At 38.3% G+C, this 23,517-nt stretch overlaps 1 protein-coding gene across 2 annotated transcripts in view; it reads left to right on the top strand.

The window, feature by feature from the left end:
• Positions 1 to 23,517, top strand: part of smoc2 (SPARC related modular calcium binding 2) — a 211,306-nt gene that overhangs the window by 120,618 nt on the left and 67,171 nt on the right. For both annotated transcript variants that reach the window (XM_062976010.1, XM_062976013.1), the window contains exons 6-7: positions 704 to 754; positions 8,546 to 8,620. In XM_062976010.1, coding sequence (XP_062832080.1) covers positions 704 to 754; positions 8,546 to 8,620 — 126 coding nt within the window. The remainder of the gene's footprint in view (positions 1 to 703; positions 755 to 8,545; positions 8,621 to 23,517) is intronic.

Here is a 23,517-nt window from a genome sequence, read left to right as displayed (position 1 = left end):
AGCCAGTTTGAGAGCTGTTAGGATTTCTGGGAGTTGAAGGCCAAAACATCTGGGAACCCACAGGTTGAGAATCAGTGCTCTAGACTGAGTTGATCTGTAACCATCAAACTGAGCCAGCACAGTCAATGGTGAAGGATGATTAAAGCTGCAGTCATTTACAAGAATGAAATGGATGCTTATTTCTGTTCACCCAAATTTACATGGTTTCAGAGCAGTACATGAACAAAACAAAACAAAACAAAACAGAAGAGCCATGTTGGCATGAATGGGTCCCTACATTCCATGACCGATACCAGTATTTCTCAAACTCTGCTCCTCCAGGTGTTTTGGACTTCAGCTCCCAGAAATCCCAGCCAGCTTACCAGGTGTTAGGAATTGTGGAAGCCGAAGTCAAAAACACCTGGAGGAGCAGAGTTTGAGAAACACTGGACTATACATACATCTTGACTTACTCTTTCCTGTGGACATCTACAGTTCATTTTCCTTTAATAAGCGATTATTGTAAGAATGAATACACTGGGATATCTTTCTAATTCAATTGCCTCATTGTGCAGAATGCTAAAATACCAATTAAATTTATAGTATACTGTGACTCTCTGAGACTGTACAGTATTTAAATTATTATTCTCAGTTATGTATGTGCACATTTAGTTTACTCTCATAATTGTAGTCTCCTTTCAAATCTTTTCCATTCTGAATTCAGATGATGCCTCAGCTCCAGCACTGGAGACTCAGCCCCAAGGGGATGAAGAAGGTGAGCATTTATAGAAATTTAAAAGGAACATAGTGGAAGCGGGTCCCGTATACCCCAGTATTTGGTTTGTATCCCTCTGTTCATCTAAGCCAGTGGTTCTCAACCTGTGGGTCCCCAGATGTTTTGACCTTCAACTCCCAGAAATCCTAACAGCTGGTAAACTGGCTGGGATTTCTGGGAGTTGTAGGCCAAAACACCTGGGGACCCACAGGTTGAGAACCACTGATCTAAGCAGTTCAAGGTGATATACATGGCTTTATGCTCCAGGGGCAGATAGTGAGTGGCACTAAGTCATCCAATGTGTTTCATGGCTTAGTGCTAAAACCAAAGTGAAGGTATTCTTCAACAGGAAGCAGATGCATAAATGGCAACTGTATGGCCGCCCAACAGAACAATGTCACAGCTTTAAGTACCTGGGCATACATTTCTCATATAATGGTAACAGTAAGACTGTTATAGAGGCAACCAAATTATCTGCCTGGAGGTCAGCAAAATTAATTCTAGCCTTTGAGAAAACAAAGGGGGGGAATTCCTTGGTATGTCCCACAATTAAGATTTTTGCTGCTAAAATTCTACCACAATTGTTATATGGAGTAGAAATATGGGGACAGGGTAACATAAAGCAAGTTGAGTGTATCTAGAGCAAGTTTTTAAGAGCTCTTTTTGCCCTTTCCCCTGGGACACCAACCACCTTTTTAGGCTTGAATAGGATCTTCCCTCACTTAAGGCTAGAATCCATAAGCTTAACATTTCATATGGGAAGAAACTTCTGGAAATGGTAGATGAGAGGATAAATCAATGCTTGATGGATCAATATTAGCAGGGAGGTTGGGCTCAATACTGGTTAGCCCTGCTTCATCAACAACCCTAATGCAGTTGAACAAGAAGGCGATTAGAGACAAAATCTTTGAAATGGATGCATCTGACAACTTGTGGACTAGTGAACAGCAGGGTTTCATCACTTGGTATCCTCTACTAAAGAATGGCCAATATTGTCAACAATATCTTCAAGACTTAACGTCTGTAGCCTTTAGAAAACCATTTACAGCCCTGCGTTTCCAAACAATGCCATCAGGCTGGCTAGAGGGAGGATAGAGAGATCCCTCATGCCCAACGACTGTATTTGTGGGTCAGGGAAAAATAGGATTTAATACACTATCTGTTACATTGCCCTTTGTAGAATGACCTTAGAAATCATCTTCTGGGAGCCCTTTTGGAAGAAAGGGCAATATGGCAACAGTTAGTAGTTACCTGTGACTTGTTAGTGGATTGTTCCAAAAATATAACATTATAGGTTGCCATATTTGTAGTCGCAGCCCAAAAAATACGAGCTAAATTAGTAAAGTTCACAGTGGGGGCTAAAAATGGAAATTGAGATAGTTTGGGATAATACAAATCAGACATTGTTATTGTTATCATGTCACTACTACTGTAATTTTAAAGCCAGTATATGGATTAAGTTTTAATGTTTATATTGGAAAGTGCTTATTGTACTTTAAATGGTTGTATATTATTTGATGTCATGGCCTATGACTGGTACAATAAACAATTCATGGCTTAGTGTGGAAAAAAACCTTGACTTTGCATTTTTTCTATGCCATTGCATATAATGGAACTTCAGCTTTTTGATTGGTTGGGTTTTGGTTTCCAAAGGGAGGTCAGTCAACTGAGCTCCAGCTAACGCCAAGAGCTCAGTTCTCTGATCTCTGTATGCTAATTACTAGCTGCTAAAGTGAAAGAGAAGATATATAAATGTATGGGTTATCAACCTAAAATGAAAAAAAAGAAAAAAACATGTGCATTTAAGGAATGCAGAACTGTCATTCTCATACTCTTGAGGTTCCCCCCCCCAAAAAAAAAATAACATGGGATACTGAAGGAAATTAGCCTATTTTAAGATATAATTTTCTCTTCCAATTAGGTTTGCTCTTGGAAAACTTGTAAAGCTCCAGGGTATTCTATACAACTGTCAAGCAAATTTGTTTCCATTTGTAGTATGACTCTACTTAAATTCATATTGTTGACCTGTATGAGATATTGGGATCATATTTCTCCAGTGTCATTCTAGCTTGACTAGTAGCAAGTTCATTTCAAGCCTGAGTTCAAAATGCTGGTGCAGCAAGGGGAGACAAGACTTTTCCAGCTATGTTGGAACATCATCTTTAGAGAAATCTAGTTGGCTTGACTCACTTCTTTCTTTTCACCAATCTGTAAAAATTGCTGGCTTCTAAAGAAAGCTTTTGAGTTCTCTTAGACTTGTTGAACTTCTGAGGATTTTATTTCTATATTTAATGGCTAATTCAATGTAATATTGAGAGTATGATTATTTCATACAAAGTTAGAATGCGAATATTATAGGAACTACAGTAGTTAGCTTGAAAGCTAAGTAGGCAGATATACAATGATAAACTACCAGGCTTTCCTGATGTTGTTGTCATAACATTATGAATACAAATTTTTGTAAGGTTAGAGAAAATGCAAGAAAGGTTGGAAGCAAACGAATCAGAATATCAATTAAGATTTCGTAATATCCAGGAAGAACCGAAAGAAAATATTAAACAGATTATCATACAGCTGACTGCAAAAATCATGAAATGCTCCGAGAAAGAGGCAGATACACAAATTGATAAAGTATTTCGAATTCATACTAACTTTGCAAAAAAGAATAAAGTATCCAGAGATGTGATAGTACATTTTGTTAAAAGAAGCTACAGAAATGACGTCCTACAAAACAACAGAACAAAAACTCTAACTTATAAAGACAAGAAAGTAGTAATCCTTAAGGAGTTTCCACAAGCAATTCTGAACAGACGCCGGAAATACTTTTTCTTGACGGATGAGCTAAAAAGACTGCAAATAAGGTTTCGATGGGAGAAGTATGAAGGCATTATGCTGACATACATGGAGGAGAAGACCTGGATTACAACAGAAGAAAAGGCAGACGAGTTTTACAGAAGATTAAAGAGAGACCTAGCTCAGAAACAAACATTGCCATCGACAGAGAAGGAGAAAAATCCTAAGAGTTCAAAAAAAAGAAGATATGATTCGCCTAAAGAAGGATTAGATCTTGCGATCCGGTCTCTTAAGGTAGATGACCAGGAGGAACCAGCGGACAATGAGGAGGAAGAAGAGGAAGAAACCCTAAATGAGTGATTTTAAACAATTAATAAAAATCTTTTCAAACAATATTAATGGACTGAATGTCCCTAATAAAAGAAAGAGAGTGTACAACTACTTGAGAAATAATAAATTTAACATCATTGCTTTGCAAGAAGTACATATAGCCCAAAGACATGCCAAATATCTAATAAATAAAAGGTTAGGTAAAGAATACTTCTCCCTTGATAAAAAAAAAGAAAAAGGGGGTAGTCTTATATATCGATGACAAACTCGACTCTAAATTTGAATTTAAAGACCAGGAAGGAAGAATAATTGCGATAAAGATCAATATAGGAGGAGAAATAATTCTAATTTGTAACATCTATGTTCCGAATGGACCTAAAAGGAAATTTGTGAAATTTCTTAGACAATGTATTGACCAGAGCAATTTTGACCATATGATCTTAATGGGGGATTTTAATGGTATATTAGATAAAAATTTAGATAAATCAAATTTAAAAAAAAAGAAGGCAAGCAACTTACTCCCACAAAATTTTTTATCATTAAAAAAGGAATATGACCTACAGGATGTGTGGCGAACGAGAAATCCAAAACAAAAAGACTTCACTCATTATTCAAATAGGTATAAATCCTGGTCAAGGATCGACATGATCTGGGCATCTACAATATTGACCACAAAAACTAGTGAACTAAAGATCATGTCCAGGGATTTGTCAGATCATAGCCCATTAATTATGGAAATTAATTATAGAAAAACCATTCAAAAATGGAGATTAAACGATAATTTGATCAAAAAAGAACAGGATATTGGTAAACTTAAAGAAATGACTAAGGATTACTTTAAACTCAATGACTTACCAGAAACCACACCAGGAATTATTTGGGACGCATATAAAGCAGTCACCAGAGGCTTCTTTATTAAACAAAAAGCAATAATAAATAAAATTAAAAATCAAAAATTAAAAGAACTACAAATAGAAATAGATGGAAAAGAAAAAGAATTAAAAGCTAACCCAGAAAACAAGAAAATAATAAAACAACTAGAGATACTAAAAAACCAAAAGAGAAATTGGGAATTAGAAAAAATAGCCAACCAGCTAAAATGGACTAAACAGTATAGATATGAAAATGCCAATAAGCCAGGGAAATGGTTGTCAAGATTAATAAGGAAAAAAAGGGACGCACAACAAATAGCAAAAATTAGAACACAAGAGAGGGAAATGTATACAGATAATGAGATAAAAGAGGAATTTAAGAAATTCTACAAAAATCTCTATGAAAAAGATCAAATTAGTCAAGTGGAAATAGTGGAATATCTGTGTCAGCAAAAACTACAGAAGATCACAGATGAACAAAGACTGAACTTAAATAAGGAGATAGAAATTGAAGAAATAAAAAAGGCAATAAAAGACCTAGATGCAAACAAAGCTCCAGGTCCTGATGGATTCATATCAGGTTTTTATAAAATTGAACAGGAAGAGGTATTACAGTTCTTAAAAAAAATAATGAATCTGGCTTTAACAGAGAGGATTATACCGGAATCCTGGAAAGAAGCAGAAATTATAATGATACATAAGGAGGGCAAAGACCCAAGTGATGTGAGAAATTATCGCCCAATTTCATTATTAAATACAGACTATAAAATTTTCACAAAGATTTTAGCTAACAGATTAACGGAATTCTTACAAATGTGGATTGGCGAAGACCAAGCTGGGTTCTTACCAAATCGAGGCACAAAAGAGAATGTTAGAATTATAGTGGACGCAATCGAATATTATGATCAGAATTGCCAAATAGAGGTGGGATTTCTCTCGCTGGACGCGGAGAAAGCCTTTGATAAACTTAATTGGGACTTCGTAAAATTATTGTTAAAAGAATTAGACTTTGGTACCCAATTTATAAATGGAATTCAAGCAATCTACGACCAACAAAAAGCAAAATTAAGGATTAATGGCCAAATAACAGAGGAATTTGAAATAAAAAAGGGCACGAGACAAGGTTGCCCCTTATCCCCACTGATTTTCATTTTTGCTTTAGAAATCTTACTAAGGTCAATTAGGAAGGACAAAAACTTGAAAGGCATTAAATTGGACAAGCAGGAGATTAAAATCCGAGCCTTTGCGGACGACATAATATGTATTGTAGAAAATCCCAAAAGTAAAATTAAAGATTGGTTATATAAAATCGAAGAATTTGGAAAACTAGCCGGAGTTCGAATTAATAAAGACAAAACGGTGATCCTAACAAAGAATATCTCACTAGAAGACCAAGTAACCCTAAAAAAGATCTCAGGGTTAGAAATAGTAAAAAAAATTAAATATCTAGGCATTTGGGTGGGGAAAAAAAATAACCAATTGTTGGAGCTAAATTACGGGGCCAAGTGGAAGGAAATAAAGAAAGATTTAGAAAATTGGGAAAGCCTAAATATGTCCTTATTGGGGAGAATAGCGACTGTTAAAATGAGCATCCTTCCCAAATTACTTTATTTATTTCGGAATATACCCATTATTAGGAATATGAAGATAATTAAAGGCTGGAACAAAGACATAAGTAAATTTATATGGAATAATAAAAAACCCAGAATTAAATTGGCAACAATGATCACTCCAAAATTAAAAGGTGGATTCGGCCTCCCAGATTTTAAATTATACCACGATGCATGTGCATTAGACTGGATTCGGGACTGGATAAAATTGGAGAAAGTCAAAATACTAACCCTAGAAGGGTTTGACCTGAGGAGAGGTTGGCATGGCTATTTGTGGTGTGACAAATTCAAAATTGAAAAAAACTTCGGAAACCATTTCATTAGATCATCCCTAATTAAAGTATGGTTAAAATATAAAAGATATTTTTATGAAAAAACCCCACTCTGGTTTTCACCATTAGAAGCGCATCAGAGAAGGCTTTTAGGTTGGAACAAATGGCCCACATATAGGGAGATTCTAAAGAAACCCTACACAATGGAAGGGACCTCTCAAATCAAGGAATTAAAGGAAATTCAAAAAGAATACAAGAATGTATCTTGGTTCCAGTATTTACAGATTAAAGAAAGCTATAAGAAGGATAAAGAAGTGGGTTTTAGTATAAATAATGGTTTTTGGGACAATCTACTTCAAAAAAATAGGAAAATTATAACAATATTATATAATAAATTACTGGATTGGACAACAGAACAAGAAGTGGTTAAAGAGTCCATGCTAAAATGGTCAAGGGATGTAGGCAGACCGATTTTAATGTGTGAATGGGAAGAAATTTGGGGGAAAAAAATTAAATACTGTCTAGCAACTGACCTTAAGGAAAATTGGTTAAAAACAATCCATAGGTGGTACTTAACGCCGAAAAAAATGGGCCTAATGTTTAAAAATGCAGACAACAAGTGTTGGAGATGTAGGGAACAGGTAGGTTCATACCACCATATGTGGTGGAGTTGCAAGAACATTAGAAAGTTTTGGAAAGTAATTAATATTGAATGTGGGAAAATCTTAAAAAATAAATTGGAATGCAAACCGGACATTTATCTGTTAGGTTTATACCCCAAACAGGATAATGAAGGGAAAGGAAAAAAGGAGAACAGAGAGAACATGGAAAAAATCTTTACTTTCCTAATTACCGCAGCAAGATTAGTAATAGCAAGACAGTGGAAAGGAATAACCATCCCAACTAAAGAAATGTGGCTAGAAAAAGTAGTAGAGATAAAGAATATGGACAAATTGACTTTTATGATCAAAAAGAACACCGGACGCGCCATGAAAGAAACGGACTGGTCGAGCTTTGAAATGTATTTGCAAGAAGAACTAAGAAGATGAATTAAACAAATGGAAATAATAGGAAGATGGAAGAGTGGAAGTCTACACCCCCCCATCCCCTCCCCAGTTAGGTACTTTTTCCTCTCTCTTCCCCCTTTCCCCATTTCCCCCCCCCCTGTGTTCCCCAGATCCTCCCTTTGTATTTACTACTTTATAGTTGTAGATACAGCTAGAACCCCCCCTCCCCCTGATATCTAGAGAAAGTAGATACCTCCCCCACCTTATCCAAATTTTACCATACCCATCTATCCCACCACACTTACCTCGTTCTTTCCCTTAGATTCGAATTGTAACAAAACTCAATAAAAATTATATTAAAAAAAAAGTAAGGTTGCAATGCTAAGTGCTTGCTAATGAGACCTGTGGTCTACACTGGGATGTATCCCCTGGAAACACATAAAGGATTATGCTTTAGTAGACTATAGCACCTGGTAATTTTGTTAGTATCTTTTCAAACATTGTCATTATTATTCCAGCTGTAACAGCTTGCATTCAGATTTAACTGGTGAGCTCTGATTCACTGTTTGGAAACCACCAATACTTCTGAAATCCACAAGACTCTGCTGATGCAATCTAAACCAATGAACTAAATGATTTAACAAGAGTTTTTATAGAATTATTTACACTATGTAATCAGTGCATTCCTGAAATGTATGCCAGGAAATCTGGGCGTGGATTTCATAATCTGCCTTTAGTATGATATTTAATGTGGACAAGGCTTCTGTTTGTTACATGTGATGTGTCAGATTTTAAATATTATTATATTTTATTTAAACATGCTCCTCCTTTGCCATTTTTACCATGAAGTAAAAGTGGTGTATTACATTTTTCAGTGGAATGATCTATATTTTTCTTAATTTTCTAGATATAGCTTCTCGTTACCCTACGTTATGGACTGAGCAAGTAAAGAGCAGGCAGAATAAGACCAATAAAAATTCTGGTAAGGTTTATTGTTACAATCATTACTTTCAAGCATTCAGTCAAGTTAAAATAGAAGTAAATAAAATGTAATTTTAAAATGTACATATAACCTATGCCTTATGCTCCTATAATGCCAAACTAAAAATGGAAACTCTTTAACAACTTAATATGGCAGCTTTTTAATCCCTGCCTTCCTCATCTCCATAAGATGTAAAATAATTGCATGACATAGCATAAAGCAGAGAGTGTTTGTCTTTCAATATGTACTTCTAAGTACTTCTCTTTTCCATGGTTTCTCGGGCTTTTCTCTGTGGCATGTTTATCTTTAGGCAGAAAGAAAAAAAATGCAAAGATACAAATGGGGGATGCCTGGTTCGACAGCAGTATGTGTGAAAAAGATCTTGGAGTCCTCGTGGACAACAAGTTAAACATGAGCCTACATTGTGATGCGGAAGCTAAAAAAGTCAATGGGATTTTGGCCTTCGTAAATAGGAGTATAGTGTCTAGATCCAGGGAAGTCATGCTACCCCTCTATTCTGCTTTGGTCAGACTGCACCTGGAATACTGTGTCCAATTCTGGGCATCGCAGTTGAAGGGAGATGTTGACAAGCTGGAAAGCATCCAGAGGAGGGCGACTAAAATGATTAAGAGTCTGGAGAAAAGCCCTATGAGGAGCGGCTTAAAGAACTGGGTATATGTTTAGCCTGCAAAGATAGGGAGGAGGGAGCTAGCTTGTTTGCTGTTGCCCTGGAGACTAGGATGCGGAACAACGGCTTCAAACTGCAGGAAAGGAGATTTCACCTGAACATTAGGAAGAACTTCCTCACTATGAGAGCTGTTCAGCAGTGGAACTCTCTCTCCCGGACTGTGGTGAAGGTTCCTTCTTTGGAGGCTTTTAAGCAGAGGCTGGATGGCCATCTGTCGGTGGTACTTTGAATGAGATTTTCCTGCTTCTTGCAGGGGTTTGGACTGGATGGCCTGTGAGGTCTCTTCCAACTCTACGATTCTATGATTCTATGGTTTAAGCATTTCATAATGATGGAAAAGAAAGAGAGAAAGAAAAGCCCACCTTTCTCTCTCTGTCTCTCTCTCTCTGTCTGTCTGTCTGTCTGTCTGTCTGTCTACCTTTTCATTGTTTCTACCACAATTGTTTTCCAGGTAAGTGAGAGGAAGAATTGTGTTTTGGATGTGGAGAAATTTGGGGAATGCATTGGGGGAAAAGGTATAAATTCAACTCAGTGTTGAAACTAGTCCAAGGAGGATTTGTTTGAGCTGAGCTTTTAAGAGCCCCAGTAGAAAATGTTTCAGCAAGGTCAATTCTATCTATGGCTGAATGTGATCCCAAAGATGTTTCCATTGCCTCTAATACACTCAGTCTGCCCCTTTTCTAGCAAGGAGGAGGAAGGGAATTACTTACATTGGAATCTTCTAGGGGTGGCAGTTCACCTTTTAAATAAGTTGCAGGGGCCCTAGCATTGTTTAAAAATACATATATCCCAAAATCAAAAGTGGTTTCTAAAATGGAGTTTTTAGAAGACTATGTGGTCTCGGGAAGGCCACCAAAAAAAGAAAAAAGAAAAATTGCCTTTCAGTTACCAAATTGTCCATCTCTGTTACAGAAGAGTTTCACTTAACCAACATAAATGGGCCGGCAGAATGTTGGATAAGCAAAAATGTTGGATAATAAGGAGGGATTAAGGAAAAGCCTATTAAACAGCAAATTACATTATGATTTTACAAATTAAGCACCAAAACATCATGTTTTACAACAAATTGACAGAAAAAACAGTTCAATACATGGTAACGTTAGGTAGCAATTACTGTCTTTACAAATTTAGCACCAAAACATCACAATGTATTGAAAACATTGACTATAAAAACATTGGCTACTCACAAACTGACTACAAATAAAGATAGAATTGCGTAATTCTGACAAAGGCACTTTGGGTGTCAAAGCCACCAAATCCTAATGGTGTGGTGCTCGAAATGCAAAATAAAAGATCTAGCACAACCCATTCCTCACCAGCTGATAAGGAGGGTAGGAAATTGGAATCTATGGGAAAGAAAGTTCATCAAAGTGCTGGCATGGCGCCTACATGGCTACATATCAAAAGTATCTGTGGAACAAGATAGCGCCATATTTGGACTTCCTTCCACAGCAACATCAAACGTATGTAAAGACAATCCAACAGGAGGCATTTATCCTCACAAGGGCACAGAAGGACATGTCAAAGGATACGGTGGAGGTGGCAGGACGAATGTTCACTACATCTACTACGATTCAGCGCCATGCCTAGCTCAGGGCCTCTACCTTATTGGAGCAGGGTAAGGCCCTGGCAGAAGGCCTTTCAACCAGCAATGATGGAGTGTTCCACCCTGACACTGACGCAAAATTGAAGAATACCCAAGAAGTGTGCCAGGCTGCCTCCAAGTATGGTTTCCAGTGCCAGCAAACCTATCAGCCCAGGAGTAGATGGACGCCATCCACCTCACAGACTCGAAGGCTATATATTTCAGGCAATAGATCTTTCCCTCAGACAAGGTCAGTAGCTACGTCAGGACAGGCACCTCCAACTCGCTCCCGCCAGCAGGGTAAAGGGCGTTACCAGCCCAAGTCAAAGCGCCGCTTTTAGCGGTGCTTATGCCTCGTCCAGGCACTCTTCCTCTCCTCATAGCACGGTGGTGGCACACACAGTGGTAGGGCCTGATTCTTCTAGCACTATCTCATCTTTGGAGCCTGCAGTTCAGGAATATCCCTTACCAGGGGTGCATTTTTGTTTTGGTTCACGCTTAGCAGAGTTTGCTGAAGCGTGGCAGCGGATTACCACTGATAAGTGGGTCCTAAGCATAATACAGCAGGGTTATGCTTTGAGTTTCATACATTGCCTAAGACTGGCTACATTAAGACTATGTAGCCATCTGATGTCATATGGCAGGAAATTCATACTTTGTTGAATAAAGGGGCGATCGTCCCATTGCACCCAGATTTCTTTTCTGAAGCTTTTTCCTCTCATTATTTTTTAGTCCCCAAAAAGGATGGCGGTCAGCATCCTATATTGGACTTGAGAAAGTTGAACCAGAATATATTTTCCCGCACCTTTCGGATGGTGACTCTGTCTACTGTCCTCCCTTTGCTACCTGAACGGGCGTGGTTTGCCACTATAGATCTTCGAGATGCATACTTTCACATCCCCATTGCACCCCATCATCATAGGTATCTTTCATTTATGATTGGAGAGCATGTTTTTTTCCTTTCAGGTGTTACCTTTTGGCATCTGTACAGCTCCACGGGTGTTCACTAAATGTATGGCCATTGTCACATGCTACCTTCATGTGCAGGGAATCACGGTATTCCCGTACATCGATGATTGGCTTTTGGTGGCAGATTCATGGCACCAACTCTTGCACAATATTCAGTTTACCATTTCCCTTCTCCAGGACCTTGGTCTAGTGGTCAATGGGGACAAATCCCACCTTCAACCACAGCAGTGCATCCAATTTATCGGGGCACGTCTCAATTCACTGAGTGGCAGGGCTTGCTTACTGGAAGATCGGTTTCAAGCCCTTCAGCGATGCCCTTCGTTCATCACGCATCCAGGCCAGATGTATCCAGTGCCTGTTGACGTATGTGGCATCCACAACTGCAGTTACAGCATATGCACGTTTCAAGATGCGCCCCTTGCAGATGTGATTTTTTCAGGTCTTCAACCCCCTTCACGATCCACCTCAGACCATGCTGTACTTACCCTCGTCAGTCATGTGGTCTCTCCACTGGTGTACGGCTCGAGCAAATGTATGCAGCGGGATGCCATTTAATCATTGTGGACTGTCAAGAACGATAACAACAGATGCCTCTCTGCACGGGTGGGGAGGGCACTTCAGGTCTCTCACTGTCCAGGGCCTTTGGTCCCTGGTCTTCAAACGTATAGCCAACACCTGTAGGGAAAAGGTTTGCAAGGCTAAAGCGCAAAATGAGCTCAGGCTTGCCAGGGACATAAAAAACAATAAAAAAGGTTTTTTTGCTTACGTTGGTAGAAAAAGGAAGAAAAAGGAGGCGATAGGGCCACTGCAAGGAGAAGATGGGGTGATGGTGACAGGGGATAGGGAAAAGGCAGAACTGCTTAATGCCTTCTTTGCCTCGGTCTTCTCACAAAAAGAAAGCCATCTTCAACCTCAGCAACATGGAATGGACGAAGGATTGGGGGAAATCCAACCCCAAATAGGGAAACAAGTTGTCCAGGAACACCTGGCCACTCTAAACGAATTCAAGTCGCCAGGGCCAGATCAGCTACATCCAAGAGTATTGAAGGAACTAGCGGAAGTTATTTCAGAACCACTGGCAATCATCTTCGAGAGTTCTTGGAGAACAGGAGAAGTCCCAGCAGATTGGAGGAGGGCGAATGTGGTCCCTATCTTCAAGAAGGGAAAAAAGAACGACCCAAACAATTACCGTCCGGTCAGCCTCACATCAATACCAGGCAAGATTCTGGAAAAGATCATTAAGGAAGTGGTCTGCAAACACTTAGAAACAAATGCGGTCATTGCTAATAGTCAACACGGATTTACCAAAAACAAGTCATGCTAGACTAATCTGATCTCTTTTTTCGATAGAGTTACGAGTTGGGTCGATACAGGGAATGCTGTGGATGTAGCGTACCTGGATTTCAGTAAGGCCTTCGACAAAGTCCCCCACGACCTTCTGGAACACAAACTAGTAAAATGTGGGCTAGACAAAACTACGGTTAGGTGGATCTGTAATTGGCTAAGCGAACGAACCCAAAGGGTGCTCACCAATGCATCGTCTTCATCATGGAAAGAAGTGACAAGTGGAGTGCCGCAGGGTTCCGTCCTGGGCCCGGTTCTGTTCAACATCTTTATTAACGACTTAGACGAAGGGTTAGAAGGTACGATCATCAAGTCTGCAGACGACACCAAACTGGGAGGGATAGCCAACACTCCAGAAGACAGGAGCAGAACTCAAAATGATCTTGACAGACTAGAGAAATGGGCCGAAACTAACAAAATGAAGTTCAACAGGGACAAATGCAAGATACTTCACTTCAGCAGAAAAAATGGAAATCAAAGATACAGAATGGGGGACGCCTGGCTTGACAGCAGTGTGTGCGAAAAAGACCTTGGAGTCCTCGTGGACAACAAGTTAAACATGAGCCTACAATGTGATGCGGCAGCTAAAAAAGCCAATGGGATTTTGGCCTGCATCAATAGGGGAATAGCAACTAGATCCAGGGAAGTCATGCTCCCCCTCTATTCTGCCTTGGTCAGACCACACCTGGAATACTGTGTCCAATTTTGGGCACCGCAGATGAAGGGAGATGTTGACAAGCTGGAAAGTGTCAAGAGGTGGGCGACTAAAATGATTAAGGGTCTGGAGAACAAGCCCTACGAAGAGAGGCTTAAAGAGCTGGGCATGTTTATCCTGCAGAAGAGAAGGCTGAGAGGAGACATGATAGCCATGTTCAAATATGTGAGGGGAAGTCATAGGGAGGAGGGAGCAAGCTTATTTTCTGCTGCCCTGCAGACTAGGACACGGAACAATGGCTTCAAACTGCAGGAAAGGAGATTCCACCTGAACATTAGGAAGAACTTCCTCACTGTGAGGGCTGTTCGGCAGTGGAACTCTCTCCCCCAGACTGTGGTGGAGGCTCCTTCTTTGGAAGCTTTTAAGCAGAGGCTGGATGGCCATCTGTCGGAGGTGCTTTGAATGCGATTTCCTGCTTCTTAGCGGGGGGTTGGACTAGATGGCCCATGAGGTCTCTTCCAACTCTACTATTCTATGATTCTATGATTCTATGATTCTATGACTGTAAAAATGAAAAACTCATATTTGAGAGAATTGACATAAATGTAAATTTAATAAAACATATGTTGTGGCATAACTCTGTGTATTCTCTATCTCTCTATACACAGTCTGGAAGAGAGTCCAAAAGAGTCTTTTAACACCAACTAATTGATATATTGGAAATTTAGTTTGTTGTTTCTGTCTTCGATATGAAAGGGAACACAACATTCTTGGGAGAGTAATAAAACAAAACAAAATGACGCCTAGAAATACTTCATATTAAGTGATACTTATTTCATCTTTATTACACTGGAGACCAGTTAGAGCCAAAGCAAAGGAGTTATTGTGCTTGGAACCAACTTTAGCTATTCAAAACTTTCACATGTAAAAATATGAGAGACCACAATGAAAACAGAATAACAACCAGTTCATCTACTCTGGTGTTATATTTTATGGGCCATAAAATGGAGACTAATGGCTGATTTCTATAAAAAGCAACTTCTAAGATTTGATATGTCCCAGTGCCTATCTGAGGCAGAATTGATTTGTCCCACTGTTTTGCTGACATAACCATTGTATTGGAGCTTTTCCAGTGGAAAGGTTAAGCTATTGAGTGGTTGGGAAGGCTGAGACATGGTCAGGGAAATGTAGGGAAGATTCAAAACGGTGGTAAAAGAAGGGAATGACTTCCAGGTAGTTAGGGAAACTATATATTAATTCCAATAGGTTTTGACAAAGAAATATTGTAAGTATACTATGAGTACTCATTTGAAACATAGCTTATAGAAAGTAGTGGTTTTTGGTAGACCCAGTAGCGAGTGCGGGACTTCACATTTAGCAAGAACGAATACAAACCCACATCTTATTGGAATGAGAAAGGGCACAATTTAATTTGTGGCAGCTGAGGATGAGTCCAGACCCATATATTGATAGATTTGACTGTTGGCAAAAAGGGGAAGCAGCTTATATGAGCCAAGAGTGGGCTTCACTTGCTTCCAGTCAACCCAGTTGCCATTTTGAGTCTCCTTTGGGGGGATAATGCAGGATATAAATAAATATAATAATTAATAGCTTGGCCTTCCTGTGTTGTAGAAAAGCCCTGGAAAATTTCATGGATTTTGGAAAACAGAAACAGTCTTCACTTTATCTGCAGGTAGAATCAGTAAATTGATGTTCCCAGTGAGTTGGAAAGGCACTTATCTCTGTGGTTTTGTCTCCTGGAGCTCTTGCATATCTTTGTCAAATTGAATTGGTCCTAATAAATCATGTCCCCTTTTCTTTGACAACTTGCCTCCTTCTCTTCCCCACAGCAATAACACCATAATTTGTCAATTCTGAAGGCTGGTCAGTCAGACCAGGAATTATTATTTTTGCTGATTTCCCCCAAGTCGGCCCCTGCCAACCTCTAATGCAGGTGGTGCCAACTTTCTGGGACTCACAAAAATGCATTGAAAACCCCTAAAGCAAATCCTAAACCAAAAGAAGCCATAAGTTTACTTCTGACTTTGAAATAAATGGTTTAGTTTTTGTTGAACCATTGATAGTTGGAAGCAGCAATCTTTTGAATAGGTTACTTACCGTCCTAGAGCCCCCCATAATACACCCATCTGGGAGGCAGAAAAGGAAAATCTTGGGGCTCTGGAAGGCTCGACCGCTGTAAAAGGCAGAGGGCCACATGTTATTCAGGACCACAATTTGCTATAATGATTTGGCTTATTTTCATCTCATTTCTTGATTCATATCAGTTAAAGAAAAAGTGTGCCCCATGTAAAATAAATCCCATGTAAAAATGTTTGGACAACAACAGAATCTGCAGCTTTTTTCAGTTACAACCCTTCCTCTTAGCCTCCATGGAACAAATGTATTTATTTGAATTGTAAAGGACATGCAGAAAATACAATGGTCACATCAAACTTTAATACATCCCTGTTTATGATAAACGGTATGTTACCCTTTAATCCTATACATACTTATCATTGAACCTGGTGAGATTTATTTGTGTGTGTGTGTGTGTGTGTGTGTGTGTGTGTGTATATATATATATATATATATATATATATAGAGAGAGAGAGAGAGAGAGAGAGAGAGAGACAGAGAGAGAGAGACAGAGACAGAGACAGAGACAGAGAGAGGCTGAACTATAAGTCTCTTACTTGGCTTATTGAGTGAATAAAAGATAATATCCCAAACCATCTTGGGTAGGTACAGGTAGGCCACTGTATCAGAATGCTCTCATTTGTTTCTTTATTCTAAACCTTACATTGGTAAAATAAATTATGTGTGCTTTGTGTCTCCTCTGTTTGCCTTTTCTAAGCAGACAGATAAGCCTTTCCAGACATCCCCAGAGTTTTTCTATATTAAGTTGCTTCCTACACAGCAGTCTGCTGGAATATATTTATTGTGATATTTGCTGTATTTAAAAGATCCCATTTTACAAGCATTGTCATTTATCTTTTAACTTTATGCATTAGGCCAAAATACTTACAATCCCTGGTTTCTGGCATCTTCTACTTCTTCCTCCCTACCAGAAAGAAGACCCTCCCACTTTAAAACTTATTTAAAAGTGTTCTGTTTAACATCTAGGAGATGCCCTTTGTGCTCAGCGTGTTCCACTATTTTATGGAATCCCTCACAGTGGAGACATTTGCCTGCTTTCATGCAAGGCTATTCATTTTCTCTTTTTTGTATGTATGTATTAATTTAAAGTCAAAAGATAGTATCTTCACAGAACTATTTTTTAATTTCATTTATACGACCTCTTTGCAAATTCAAAATGAAACCACAGTATTTTCTTATTTTTATTAACTCACCTGGTTCTCCATAATTCATTAAAGCAGTAGGCCAAACATCTTGGAGAGAATCATATATCTCATGCACATCAGAGAAGAAACGTGCATTTCTTAATAAATGTTCATGATGGCATCCACCTGTGCTAGTGTTCTGAAGTGGCTTGACCACTGGACTAGGATTCTGAGACATCAGGGTTAGAATTCCTACTTGGGAAAGTACCCTTCACCAGAGGAAGGTAACTGCAAATTTTCTTTAGAAATCCTGCCAAGAAAATGTATTGACAGCTTCAGCTTAACGTTATTATATGTGAACCATGAATCAGTGAAAACAGTATCCACTAGCCCAAGGCAACAAAACTATCCTTCTAGGTGTCACACCTTCCTCACAATTCCAGTGTTTGGCATATTTTCTTATTCTAAAAGGCAGAACTACCTTTCCTATGGCTTGTTTACTGAGAATAAAAGCTTTAGGTCAGGGGTCCCCAAACTAAGGCCTGGGGGCCGGATGCGGCCCTCCGAGGTCATTTACCTGGCCCCTGCCCTTGGTTTTATAATATAATATATTGTATATACATATAATATTGATAATAATATTATAATGTAATACAACATAACACTAATAATAATACCATATATATTCTATATTATATATAATATTACTAATAATATTACAGTATAGTGGTATAGTTCAATATAGTAATATATAATGCTAATATTGTGCTATGCTAATAATATAATATATTGTATTGTACATATAATTTGTAAGCCATTCTGAGTCCCCTTTGGGGTGAGAAGGGTGTGATACAAATGTAGTAAATTAATGCAGTAAATAAATAAATAATAAATACATACATTTTAGACTTAGGCTCGCCCAAAGTCTGAAATGACTTGAAGGCACACAACAACAACAACGACAACAACAATCCTAATTAACTTGACTATCTCATTGGCCAGAAGCAGGAGGACACTTCCCATTGAAATCCTGATAAATGTATGTTGGTTAAAATTGTTTTTATTTTTAAATATTGCATTGTTCTTTTGTTGTTCTTGTTGTTGTTGTTTTTGCACTACAAATAAGACATGTGCAGTGTGCATCAGAATTTGCTTGTATTTTTTTTTCAAATGATAATCTGGCCCCGCAACAGTCTGAAGGATTGTGGACCGGCCCTCCGCTTAAAAAGTTTGAGGACCCCTGCTTTAGGTAAAGCATGTTGTTATATAGGCTCTCATGCTATTTTCCCTGTCTTTGACCCCTGATATTTTTTCTGAAGTCCCTTCTAAACTTGTGCTAAAAGGGTTTTTTTTAAAAAAATTCTTATTGTAGTCAAATAGATTCATCATACAGCACCGAGTGCTCGACCAAAATCTGCTCTGGATGTTGGGAGACCTTCTGACAAAGAGAACTTGAAGGAATCAGAAGGAGAAATGAAATTATCTTGCTATATGAGAAGTTTATTCAGAAAAGCTTGAGTGTTAGTTCCTTTATGACAGATGTTATTAACATCAAACAACTAAACTATCTTACTGAAAAATAGTGTAATCTTTCAATTGGAAGAAAATTGTACTTCTGCTTTCTTCAGTGAAGCTCCCTGAATTTATAGCATGTCATCACTATGGGCTGATATTTTATGACTTCGTCCCATGTAGTCTTCCCTCTGTCTTCTTTCTGTTTTAAGATGCTGGCAAAACCGAGCCCCACAGAGGCCATCCCACAACGCAAGGCCACTTCCAACGGCTAACCGTGGGAATCTGTGTTGTCAGCATTTTAAAATGGAGAGAAGACTCTGTTTTCAGGAGTTAGTGCTACCTGACTGAATAAAATGAGGAGGAATCCTTTGTCAGACCACACCTGGAATACTGTGTCCAATTCTGGGCACCACAATTGAAGGGAGATGTTGACAAGCTGGAAAGTGTCTAGAGGAGGGCAACTAAAACCCTTAGAGAACAAAGCCCTATAAGGAGTGGCTTAAAGAGCTGGGCATATGTTTAGCCTGCAGAAGAGAAGGCTGAGAAGAGACATGATAGCCATGTATGTGAGGGGAAATCACAGAGAGGAGGGAGCAAGCTTGTTTTCTGCTGCCCTGGAGACTAGGACACGGAACACTTGGTTCAAATTACAGGAAAGGAGATTCCATGTGAACATCAGGAAGAACTTCCTGACTGTGAGAGCTTTTCGGCAGTGGAACTCTCTCCCCCGGACTGTGGTGGAGGCTCCTTCTTTGGAGGCTTTCAAGTAGAGGCTGGATGGCCATCTGTCGGGGATGCTTTGAATGTGACTTTCTTGCTTCTTGGCTGGGGTTGGACTGGATGGCCCGTGAGTTCTCTTCCAACTCTATGATTCTATGACTAAGCAGAGGAAGCAGAGGAAAAGACAGAAAAGGATGTGGGATGGTTGACCATTCCATAAAATGGGGAAAGACGGTAGGAAATGAATTAAGTCATTTCCCTCTGCTTTCCCTCACTTTCCAATTGTCAGTGAGATAAGATCCTAAAATGGATTTTGTAATTCCATTTGAATGCAAGGTTATATTTACATTTACTGGAAAGAAAGTAACTCTGAAATAGAAAACACTCCCTCTTGATTAGACAAGCATATAATGTACATTATTAGACTGTGACTAAATTGATGGGGGCCCCTGGTGGCACAGTGTGTTAAAGCGCTGAGCTGCCGAACTTGCGGACCAAAGGGTGCCAGGTTCAAATCCCCGGAGCGGAATGAGCGCCTGCTGTTAGCCCCAGCTCCTGCCAACCTAGCAGTTCGAAAACATGCAAATGTGAGTAGATCAATAGGTACTGCTCTGGCAGGAAGGTAACAGCGTTCCATGCAGTCATGCTGGCCACATGACCTTGGAGGTGTCTTTGGACAATGCCAGCTCTTTGGCTTAGAAATGGAGATGAGCACCAACCCCCCAGAGTCGGTCACAACTGGACTTATTAACGTCAGGGAAAACCTTTACCTTTACTAAACTGATAATGTGAACAAGTTTAAATGGCAAAAGCATTCTTACAGAGCTTACAGTTATATTTTATGGCATACATTTTCCAGAACAGACCTCGTTTTTTTGGACTACAAGTCCTTTTGGGCATTCTAAGTAAAGCATTCTAGAAATTGTAGTCTGAGAAAGGAACTTTTCCAAGTTCCAGCCTAACTGTAATGAAGCAGTGAAGTAGAAAGAACAAGTCTAATATTCAGTCTTGTTTGTTTGAAAGTTCACAGGGATGGATGATGCTCATTCAAGTAATCACACATCACTTTGTTTATGATCTTAAAATAAATAGTATAATAAAGCAGCCACCATGAAGTCTTAAAGAGGCACACAATTCATGAAGCTGATTTTTTTTATAGGTTGGTAGTAGCATTCTGCTGAAATGTTTATCCTTGAGTATCTATCTAAGTCAGAGGTCCTCAATCTAAGGCCCGTGGGCCGGATGCAGCCCTCCAAGGTCATTTACCTGCCCCCCACCCTCAGTTTTAGACTTAGGCTTGCCCAAAGTTTAAAATGACTTGAAGGCACACAACAACAAAAATCCTAATTAACTTGACTATCTCATTGACCAGAAGCAGGCCCACACTTCCCATTGAAATCCTGATAGGTTTATGTTGGTTAAAATTGTTTTTATTCTTAAATATTGTATTCTTTCATTGTTGTTGTTGTTTTTTTGCACTAAAAATAAAATATGTGCAGTGTGCATAGGTATTTGTTCATACAGTAGAGTCTCACTTATCCAACATAAATGGGCCGGCAGAACGTTGGATAAGCGAATATGTTGGATAATAAGGAGAAATTAAAGAAAAGCCTATTAAACATCAAATTAGGTTATGATTTTACAAATTAGGCACCAAAACATCATGTTATACAACCAATTTTACAGAAAAAGTAGTTCAGTATGCAGTAATGTTATGTTGTAATTACTGTATTTATGAATTTAGCACCAAAATATCACATTATTTTGAAAACATTGACTACAAAAATGCGTTGGATAATCCAGAACGTTGGATAAGTGAGACTCTACTGTACTTTTTTTCAAATGATAATTTGGCCCCTCAGTAGTCTGAAGGATTGTGGACTGGCCCTCTGCTTAAAAAGTTTGAGGTAGTTACTGGGTGTGAATATGGGAAGGAACCCATGCTTTGATTTAGATCTGGGTCCCCAAAATTGGCCATAGTTAGTAATAGAGAAGCTATATGGTTGTCTTTTTTTTCATTTTTTTAAAAATAGTTTTTATTGAATTTAAAAATTTTCATACAATAATTGCTTTTGTCACATAGCAGATATTTAATTTATCATACAACACTTGCATCATTCTTTTATATCTACTATTGATTTATATCTACTACATCGTTAACATTTGTCTATCTATATTTCTTCAGTCTTTTTTTTTTCATTTTTATCATCATCACAGTACAATGCACTGTGCTGGAAGAAGCATCTGCTCCTCTGATTATATTACTTTTGAATGGCATTTTAAAAAAGGACATGCCTTACTCTACTATGGTGTTTTCAAACTGTCTTCTGGTGAACCAGACACTTTCATGGAAACTTATCAAGATTTTTTCCATTTTAATATCAATAATCACACACAAATTGTTCCAGAGACAAAGGCTCCATCTACATTGTCATATAATGCAGGCCAGTGCCATTAAACTGCATTATATGACAAGTGTAGATGGGGTCAAACTGTTGTGATAGTGATTGGTTTATGTGTGTGCGTGTGTCATAGATGCATCCATGTCCTTCATGGACGAATTGTTGTGCAAACTATTCTCATAGAGTCTCATGACTTCAGGTTTCCCAGTTAACAATTATACCTTTTCTGGTATTTCTATCTCTTCTGTTTTATTTTTTAAAACAAAAATGAAGAATAAATAAGATACTTTAATATATTCTACTTGTTCATTCTACTGTCATTTAAAACCTAGAGTTGCTTTTACTTCTATCCATTCTCCTTTGAATGTATTAACATTTTTGAATAAAGTTGTCAATGTGTCCATTTCATCAAAATCCTGTAACTTTATTAAGCAATCAGTTCATGTAGGTAGTTCTGTGTCTTTTCACCTTGTGCAAAGACTAATCTAGCTGCAGTTATCTTATATTGAAGAATTCTTCCATGCTTCTTCTCATTTTGCTCATTCAAATTCCAAGAAGAAAGGTTTCATATTTCATTTGAAATTTAATCTTCAAAATCTTCTCTATCCATTTATGGATCTGGATCCAATACTTCTTTGCTTTTTCATAGGTCCATCAAATGTGTTAAAAGATCCTTCTTTAGGTTTACTTTTCCAGCATAAGTTTGAATGACCTTTGTATATTTGGGGAAATATCTGGAGTTAAGTGCTACCTATACATCATTTTTTTAAAAAAATCCTTAACATTTGCATGTTATAACTTACATTTTTGTGCCTATTTAACCATACATTCATTTTTGCTCATCTTCCATTTCTATTTTAACAATACATCATAATTTTTTGTTGTTAAATGTTCCTCAATAGTGCACAGTTAACACTTAAATCTTTCTGTTGATTTCTATAAAGGTAATATTGTAATTTAAATGCCTTATGATTCCAACTCCTCCACCATTTTCATCCTAAATTGACCTCTTTCTAAAACCAGGAGGTTTTTATAAATATAAACATTTTGTTATTATATATTTGTTGTCTCAAGTATAATGCCTCATGTGGTGAAATCCAAAGGTGCAGTCTCAAACATAATCTTAATCTGGATCTACACTGCCATATAATCCAGTTTCAGAATGCACTTAATATGCATTCTGAAATTGGATTATATGGCAGTGTAATCATTGAGTTGAAAGAGACCTCATGAGCCATCCAGTCCAACCCCCTGCCAAGAAACAGGGGGTTAGACTGGATCCAGACTAAGTCTATACTTGTTCCACTTTTCAACAATGATCTTCTAATGAGATGATTATTAAAGTTAGCATTTACCTTGATATTGTCATACCACAAGATCAATGCCAACTATATCTGAGAATGAACACTACATTTTAAATTTTTTATTTTATTTTAAAAATAAGCTCTTACATGTGAATGTACCAATCTCATGTTTGCAGTGTTGTGCCTAGGTGTCTCATGTCTGACTGCTCTGTTTGTCTCGATTGTTACAAACTAATAATTTCCAGTTTCTTATATAAAATACAAATCCCATTATCTCTCAAGGATTTTAAGCACTCTGTCTTTTTCTCCTGTTCCAAATACTAGTACAACCCTTAAATCAAAACCCCAAAAGAAAGGAAAAAGAAGCTTAGGCAGAACATCCGCCTTTGAATTCATGTAAACTGTAATAAAAATATTGCCTTATTAGGTGACTG

The sequence above is a fragment of the Anolis carolinensis genome, chromosome 1, assembly GCF_035594765.1.
Source record: "Anolis carolinensis isolate JA03-04 chromosome 1, rAnoCar3.1.pri, whole genome shotgun sequence".
NCBI classification, from domain to species: Eukaryota; Metazoa; Chordata; class Lepidosauria; order Squamata; family Dactyloidae; genus Anolis; species Anolis carolinensis.
The sequence above is the reverse complement of the archived record's forward strand: the minus strand, read 5'-3'. Positions and strand labels throughout refer to the sequence as shown.